At 32.0% G+C, this 9,151-nt stretch overlaps 1 protein-coding gene across 1 annotated transcript; it reads right to left on the bottom strand.

Moving 5' to 3' along the window:
* Nucleotides 1-1,153: 1,153 nt before the first annotated feature.
* Nucleotides 1,154-5,332, bottom strand: LOC131644575 (disease resistance protein Roq1-like). The gene is made up of 4 exons (XM_058915118.1): nucleotides 4,755-5,332; nucleotides 2,920-4,018; nucleotides 2,482-2,769; nucleotides 1,154-2,139 (listed from the first exon to the last, which is right to left on the bottom strand). Exons 1-4 carry the CDS (start codon nucleotides 5,219-5,221, stop codon nucleotides 1,435-1,437), a joined length of 2,559 nt encoding a protein of 852 aa, XP_058771101.1. The 5' UTR covers nucleotides 5,222-5,332; the 3' UTR covers nucleotides 1,154-1,434.
* Nucleotides 5,333-9,151: the final 3,819 nt, after the last annotated feature.

Below are 9,151 nucleotides of genomic sequence, written 5' to 3'. Positions count from 1 at the left end.
GAAAAAGTCTATTGTTGATATAATTATTTTTATAAACGGGAATAAGTTGCAATTATTTTTATAATCGGGAATAAGTTAGAAATATTTTTATAAACGAAGGTCCTTGCATGCGTAGATTGACGGGTACATGTGAATCACATCTAGTGGCGGAGCCAGAAATTTTAGGGAGCCTGAGCAAAAAATTTACATCTTATTTTTACTAATTTTACGCCATGTTTCTACTAATTTTGCCCTTGATTTTGTCAAAAAAAATTGTCCTTGATTTTGTCCAAAAATTTCACACCCTATTTTTACTAATTTTGTCCTTAACTTTGTTTAAAAAATACTAATTTTGTCCCTGGTGTTGTCTAAAAAGACTATTAGGTGGGGAGTATACAACGAAAGGAGGGGTTGAGCCTGGGCGCGTGCCCGGGCTCGTTGGGCTGTAGCTCCCCCCATGATCACATCTATGGAATAACAGTTATAGAGTGTTCATCGTACTTATCAATGTTGTGTTTAGACAGATTTTCCAGACACTGTCTTAGTTGGTAAACGGTATTTCCTTTTTCTTTTATGCTATAATTTTAAATATTTCTTTTGATGTTGTTTTATATAATTGAAGTTAGAGAATCGGTTGTACGGTTTATTCACTTTAACAAGATTTTTAAATGTTCAATCAATGTAATTTCTCTAATATATTTATCTATATATTTTTTCAAGTTTTCAACTTTATAATAAGTACGTCCTCATAATTGGTTGAGCTATATTTCCATTGTTTTTGAAAATACTACTTGGATTAATTTTTAAAAGTTGGTGCATATTATTAGTCTATATTTAAAACTATGTGAATATTTATGGATTGCTAAGCAAATTTTAAAGCATATAATGATTCTAAATTTGTAACTATGTGAATGTTAGCCAACTAAATAAATAAATTCAAACTTTACAAATGAATCGAAACGAAACTCGTGCTATAACATGTGTTTTTTATTAGTTGAAGATTCTAAAACTCTGCACTGGTGTTTTTTTATTAGTGGAAGATTTTAAAAGGTTTATCTTAATTTAGGAGAACTCAAAAACATATTGGAAAAGGAGTTTGGAAGGTTTTAAGAACGTAAGTAAATTATTCAACTATAATTTATGTTACTATAATATTCTCTAAAAATTAAAAATATATTAACATTAAACATTCATTAATCATTATATACAAAATTAATTTTTCAAACAATAATAAAGATTTATCTATCTTTTCTTTAATTTTTTTTAAGCAAGGATTCAAATAAACAAGAGCACTAGGGGTACTCGAACCCGCTTACACAAACGAGAAAACTGTTCAAATCACAGAAAAAATTATAACCAACTGAAACCTATGATAGATATATCAACGGGTTTTGACAAAACTCACTTAAATCTTTTTTTAAACCCTTTCTTTTTCTCCTAATTCGGAAAGATAGCCTAAGGAACGTTGATGACATGTTCACCACCACTATTAACCTCTGGTGTGGCATCTGAAGAGGAGTCAATATCTAAATGAATATCTTGACCTCTATTAGTTAGCAATAACATTGTTTGTGAATTTGAATTAATAACTTGACTTCCATTACTGACTTCTGGTTCAAAATCCAGAGAGGATTGCATAACAAAGAGTGGACAACCGAAGATTATGGCTACCAAAATCAGCTTCCTATCGATGGTCCATAATTGAATCACAAGACAGCCTAGGAAATAAGAGAACATACCAATCTCAAATCCAAACTTAACCAGTTTTGACAAGCTTAATGACATCAAAGCAAACGCAGCATTCGAAACCACACTCCGTATTTCAGGTTTCCCGCTCACAGCATTGTCATAAAAGAATGAGTACAATGAGATGATCATTAAAACTGCAAATTTCATGTAGGCTTTGTACTGAACATACTGTGTAGAAAGAGAAGACTCCTTTCCAAATAATATAGTGGTAATGATAACCAAAGAAAACACGGCGTAAAGAACACCCTTGAAAGAGTTCCAGCCACCAATTAATCGGTTGAAAGAAGGGCTCAAAGCATAACATAACAGGCCAACTACACTTGACACAAGGCCAACTAGTCTCCAAGTCGCCTCAGCTTGCAAAACCCTCACAGAAACCTGCAACATAACTCGGGCAGCCCTCTTACAAGTCTGCAAAGCTTTAGAAATGTCAGTCAATCTGGTTAGGATTGAAAGCTTTTTGTATGGGGAAAAGAATAAAAGGAAAATAACATGTACTCAGCATCAAACTGATCCTTCCCTACAGTTTATCTTTCTCATACGCATTTGAGTCTGACTCTCGCCTTTTAACAATTGGATTAGATTGGTTCGATGCTATGACTTCATTTAGAGATGCAAATAATTTTATACACCATATATGCAGCTATAAGAACAGTGGAACTAAAATGTTCTAAGGTCTAAAAAGAGTAAGACAGAAAAATATTTAAATGAATAATCTTGAACATACAAGACAAGGGGGAAACTAATACTTGCCTCGAATAACTCAAACGGCTGGGGTGGTGTGACACTCAGGCCTGGTACCATGCATATGACAAGTTGTTTTGGATCAAAATCGCATGGTAACTCTTGTGAAGGATAATTCCACCATTGCAATACTCTTAAACTAGATGGAAAATGTTTGGGAGCATTGGAAAAGTGACATTTTCTAATGATAAGTGTTTTGAGATTTTCCATCTTCTTGAATGCCTCGGCATCCCATTTTATTACTTCATCTCCAATTAAGGGAGGATCCAAATGTATGATTTGGATTTTATCAGTACCCTTCAGAAAAGAGAGAAAAAGAGTGAATCATTTACAAAGCATATACGTATGCAAGACTTCACCAGATATATGTAAAGAAATTTACACATTATTATATAGTCAAAATCAATAAATAAAGGGAAATATGTAAATTATCAATATCCACCTTACCTTATTTGTTTTTAAAATGTCAAGTATATCATCATGAGACCATAGCCTACTATGTTTCCCGGGATCTGGTGATTCACGACGGACAATTTCTTTAGCCATGTTCTCTATCAACTCATGCACTTTCACCTTACCATCCAAACTACTAATAGTTATGAGAGATTTACCAATTAACACATCAACATGATATTTCACGTTGTAGCCATAATGAGCACATAGTATCTTGTTGACCTCTGTCAATTCATATCCCTTGAAACAACAAGCAATGTCAAGAAAAACACTTTTCTCATCATCCCCTAAATTATCAAAACTTATTCTAAGTACTTTTTGGATATCATTTTTTTTATCCGGAGTACTGTTTAGCCTCGCTAATGCAGTTCTCCATTCATCTACACTTCTACCATGCAAAAAGGAACCTAACATTTTCAAGGTCAATGGAAGCCCTTCAGCATAAGCTACTATTTGGTACGAAAGTTCTGCGTATATTGGCTCGACTTTTCTCTTTCCAAAAGCTTTGAGAATAAACAAGTCATATGCATATTTGTCATTTAACTTCTTTACATTGTATGTTATTTCAACACCCTGATATGCTAGCAAATGTCTGTTCCTAGTTGTAATGATAACTCTGCTTCCAGAACCAAACCAATCCTGTCCTCCAACCAAGGCCTCCAGTTGCTCTAGTCTATCCACATCATCAAGTATCAAAAGAACTTTCTTCTGTTGGAGCCATTCCTTTATTAATGAAGCACCTCTATGGGCACTTTCTATCTGAATATCTTCTCCAACTATATCGAAAAGAAGCTTATTTTGGAGGTGCACGATCTCAGCATTTCCTTTGACATAAAGAAAACAATGACCTTCGAATTGGTGTGCAATTCTATTATAAACTGCTCCAGCCAGTGTTGTTTTACCAACACCACTCATTCCAAATATCCCTATCTTGAGCACACTATCAGATTCCAAATCCATAAGGGAGCACACTTCTTCCAAAGGATCCTCTAATCCGACTAGGTGATCTTCATTGGGCAAAGGAGCATAATAATGCTTTCTAGAGACCTCTTTGACAATCTTCATAATAAAAGCAGTTTCATCATATCCAACCCTGCTCAAGGAAAGAAGTTAGTCTCACATCCATGCTTTTAGATTTGGCATGTAAGTGAGGGGAAATACTTACCTACACACAAACATAATACATGGTTTTACAAACAATCAATCACAAATATTTATTAATTAAAAAATATAAATAAAATTTTCTCTCTCCTTCATAATCACAGCCAACCCTGTGATTTCAATTGAAACAAAAATAGAATTTTAAATAAATTTAAGATTTTCTCTACTAGTTGCCTCTAAGAATATTGATTTAAGTACATTTCCATATTTCTCGTAAGTGAGATGTCAGTTTAAAGGATTGATGAATTGATTGTGTAAAATTTAGTGCAAAATAATTAATCTCCTTTGTAAAAGCAAATCACCTTAATCATATTAAGGTTCAAATTGTTGGACATGCAATCTATATAGCGACATGACATTGAAGATTAAATATATGAAAAGTGTTATGAACCCTCTTTTTTTAACACTTTCTTCAAAACACTCTCTTATGGGATGAAATACATGAGAGTCTTTCACTTTAGAAATAGATCTCACATAAAGTAGTAGGATGTAGGTCCTTCACTTTAAAATTGAATTCTACATAAAGTGGTAGGACCTACGTGTCTCAACCAATAAAAAAAATGGTAGAAAGAGTTGGGCATTTCTCTTAAAGAAATAGACAGTAGTAACTCTTCAAATATAAAGCAAATAAATAATGAAAAGGCAAAAATATTGGTAAATTAGAGTACCCGTGTTGGAAATGAAAGCGAGGCAAATTAGTTACTTCAAATAGCGCGTTCTTCCATTTCAGCAATTTCCCCTTGTTATCTTTCAAATTCTTCTCGTGTCTCGCCAACGCTTCACCATAAGCTCCGCTAAACCCTCTCACTTCATAGTACTTCACATCATAGAAAATCGGACAAACAGACCTTGTAGCATGGTCAAAGTTATTAAGGATATATGCAAGTTCTTCCAAACAACGTGAAGATGAAGCATAGTTCTCAGAGAGTAGGATAACCGCAGATTTGGATTTTACAATTAAATTGAAAATGTCCGGTGTGATTTCGTCTCTGGTTTCCATAAAACTCTTAATTCCCCTTCTTTGGAAAGCTTGGGAGAGATTTGCAGTGAAACCATTGGTAGTATCTGAGGGATTGAAGCTGAAGAATACATCGTAGGTGAAAAAAGAAGAAGAAGATAATCTTTCATTAGCCATAATAGGTTGAATGGATGGCACTGCGCCAGTCAACTCAAGTCAAGCAACAAATAATGTTACTCTACTCTCTCATATCTCAAATGAAAATCACACTTGAACAAGTTCATTTCCAATTTAAAAGATGACAGCTATTTTAAGAACCAGAAAAAAAAATTGAATATTATACATATTTTCTCCTACTACTACTACTACTACTATTTTAATTAAAATTAATTTAGATTTATTAAACAAGTAATCTATTTGATCTATAAAAATAAGATATATAAATTATTTAATAAATCTGAAAAAAAATCTAATATTTATTATAGTATTAAATGAAGAGACTACAATCTTCTCCATCTATTATTTCTCTTCAATTATTTCTTTCACAAATTTGTCTTTACCTTTCTCTAATATCTTTTTTTATACTTCCTTCATGCTTAATGACACTAACTATGGAGTATTATTTTTATAAATTTTTACTATTATTATCATTTTAGTTAATGTCATTTTATCTTTTTATACTTAATTATTTGTTAAATTGCAAAAATAGTACATATTTTTAAAATATTTTAATTTAGAGATTACTGTATTTAATTTTTTGAAATAGACACATAAAAGTTCTTCCATTTTAAATCGCAAAACTGAATATAAATATAAAATTTATATATAAAACTCTTTCTAATAATTTAGAGGTCGTAATTTAATATTTTAAATAAGATCTTAATAAAAATGAAAAAAATTATTAAAAAAAACAAATCATTCTCTATTTAAACAATATATTAGCATTAATATAAAAAAAATATTCTTTCTAATAAATAATATAAAAAATAACTATATTCTAATTAATAATATTATTTACTAATTATTATTAATTTTTAATTTTAATTAAAATTAAAAATTAATAATAATTAGTAAATAAAATTACAAAATAAAAAACTTACAATAAAAAAAAAACGTTAACTATTAATATCTTTTATAGAATAAGAACAAAGAAAATTTCTATAATAATGCATGTTTCCTTTCAAGGAATGTGTTAGCGGGAAAAAACATTTCGATGAAATTTATGTATCTCTTGTTTCTTGTGTAAGAGGTGTGAAAAATGAATGTGTTTCTTTTTTAAATGAAGGCTTAAATGCACTTTTTGGTTCATGTAAGTTAGCGAGATTTTGATTTTCGTGTCCCTGTAAGTTTTTTTTTTTGTTTGAGTCCCTATATCTTACTTTTTGTTTGAGGTTTAGTCCCTAAAACCAAAATCCGCAGGAAAATCTGCAGGTTTCCTGCGGATCTTCCTGCGATTTTTCTTGCAGATTTTAATTTTAGGGACTAAAACGAACGCGAAAGGGAATTATAGGGACTAAAATAAATAAATAAAATTTACAGGGACGAAAATCAAAAACTCGCTAACTAACAGGGACCAAAAGTGCATTTAAGCCTTAAATGAACTATCTAATAGCAAATGCATATAACATAGTGTGTATCAATGTGACAACATATGGTTTCTCATAAATATTGTTCTCACTTCAAAGTGACCTACCTCAAAATTCAGTCAGATGAGTTATGTGTATTGGCGGCTTTCAAAATCACAATATTTTTTTTGAGTTTATTTGAAATCGGGATATCATACGAACATCTCCTGAATGGATATCTCACTCCATAAAAGAAGTTGAAAGTTGGTCAGATAACTTTTTGGATAGGATGGAAGAGTATACCAAGTTGAGCGAAATAGAAAGAGAAACAAACTAGGAAAGGTCAAAGGTGGAACCACGTATAGATATAGATTTAGGTGAAGACTCATGTTTTGATACATTTTAGTTTTATCTTACCATACATTTTGTTGGAATTACACCCAAAAACTTGGAGAATTCCGAATCAATCTTGAAGAACAAGAATCAATCTTTCCAATTGATTTTGCCTCTTCTTGTCCACTCTTCACTCGAGTGATTCAACCACACATTGGTTGCAAGATGATTCAGCTGCACCATGATTACGAGACAAGAAAAGAAAAGATGAATTGGGGAAGAAAGGAAAAATTAGGGTTTTAGAGAAAACAGGAGATTAGAAGATAAGATCAAAAAGGTTTTATGTGAGAAAATACTACATGGTACAAGATCAAATATTCCTTCCACTACACTGATTTTGTGGAGAAAGGACAATACTATAATATCATTTTGTCTTCCATTTTCTGCTAACCGTTATGCAAGGATGCAACTAAGAAATCATGGAATTTCAACTTCACCCTTCAACAGATCTTTCCATGCTTATATAAAGTAGATTTGGAAGAATGGAATATAAGAACTTTTTGAAGAACTCATACTCAAACGAAAACGCTGGAACTCTGTGTGATAGAAAAGCATCAAGCAAGGAACTTTTGTTCATACACTTCCTCTCAAACACTTTTGTGTTATTCATTGTATTTCAATTTGTGTAATATGCTTTATAGAAGCATCTTTGTAAATGCATCTTTGTATCTCAACTTTTGAGTTGATTTTATTTCTTGAGAGACTGGGATATAGTCTGACTTCTCAAGAAGACATTGACAATAGGTCTTTGTGGTTGTAATCACTTTGGCTATAATGGATTAAGTCCTAGTGAGAAGGCAAAATGACCTTTGTTGCACCCCAAAATTTACCCTCCTAATTTTACTTCTAACTGGCTTAAGCTTACCATTCATGTGCATCTTTCCATTATGACATTTACATAACTCTGCATTCATTCAAAAAAAATCAAAAGTATACATTCATGTTCATTTTTATGCATTTTTTGTTTAATTTTCTAATTAATAGTATTTTCTGTTCATTTTACTAATCTTTCTATATTTATAATTTTAATTCTTAATTCAATTTATATTTAAGTTAAATTTTAAATTAGAATTATTAAATCATTTTCTTGAAATCGACATCCAGAAATGTGGTTCCAAGGTTACTAGAAATCGACATTCCAAATGAAGTATATGAGGAATGTGTGCAGAAAAGCAACACAAGAATAGCTCCAGCAAGGATGCAAGAAGCAAATCGAAGGCAATTCTTGAAATCATATACTCTGATGTGTGTGGTCCTATCCGGGTGGATTTAATTGGAGGTAACAGATATTTTCTTACATTCATAGATGATTTTAGTAAAAAACTATGGACTTACTCGATCAAGAAGAAAATTAAAGTGATTGAGGTATGTGTCAAGTTTAAATCTATGGTCGAAATACAAAGTGGTCGAAAGCTCAAGACTCTAAGGACTGATGGTAATGGAGAATATGTGTCCAAAGACTTTGACATATTATGTGAGAAAGAAGGGATTGTGCATGAGGTGGTGCTACCCTATACTCCACAACAAAATAGAACTGCTAAAAGGATGAATAGAACCATCATGAATATGGTGAGAAGTATGTTGAAAGGCAAACATCTACCTGAAGAATTATGGGGATAAGTTGTATCGATTGCAACATAAATTTTGAACAGATGTCCAACAAAGAAGCTAAAAAGAATCAAGCCAGAAGAATGTTGGTCAGGTGTCAAGCCTAGCTTATGCCATATGAAATTATTTGAATCTATAACACATAAACATATGCTTGATCATTTGAGAAAAAAACGTGATCCTAATAAGATATCATTCGACTGAAGGATACAAGTTGTTCGACCCAGTGAATAAGCAAGTTGTGATCAGTAGAGATTTGATCATAGATGAGCTTAAGGAATAGGATTGGACTAAAAATATAAAAAAGGATTCATTGAGAATCATATGTGAAGAACCATCTACTGAAGTTGAAAGAGAAGTTCGACAAGAAGAAGTCAGAGGTCAACTAAGCACAAGCAGACCTCAAAGAACAAGAAATGGTTGCAGGAATTTGTGATTACATCAGATGATGTAGTCAATGATGAAGGTAAGCTGGTACACTATGCTTTCTATGCAGATGTCGAACTAGTCAATGCAGCTGAGGCATTGAAGGATTCAAAGT

This window comes from Vicia villosa, linkage group LG1, assembly GCF_029867415.1.
Source record: "Vicia villosa cultivar HV-30 ecotype Madison, WI linkage group LG1, Vvil1.0, whole genome shotgun sequence".
NCBI classification, from domain to species: domain Eukaryota; kingdom Viridiplantae; phylum Streptophyta; class Magnoliopsida; order Fabales; family Fabaceae; genus Vicia; species Vicia villosa.
The sequence above is the reverse complement of the archived record's forward strand: the minus strand, read 5'-3'. Positions and strand labels throughout refer to the sequence as shown.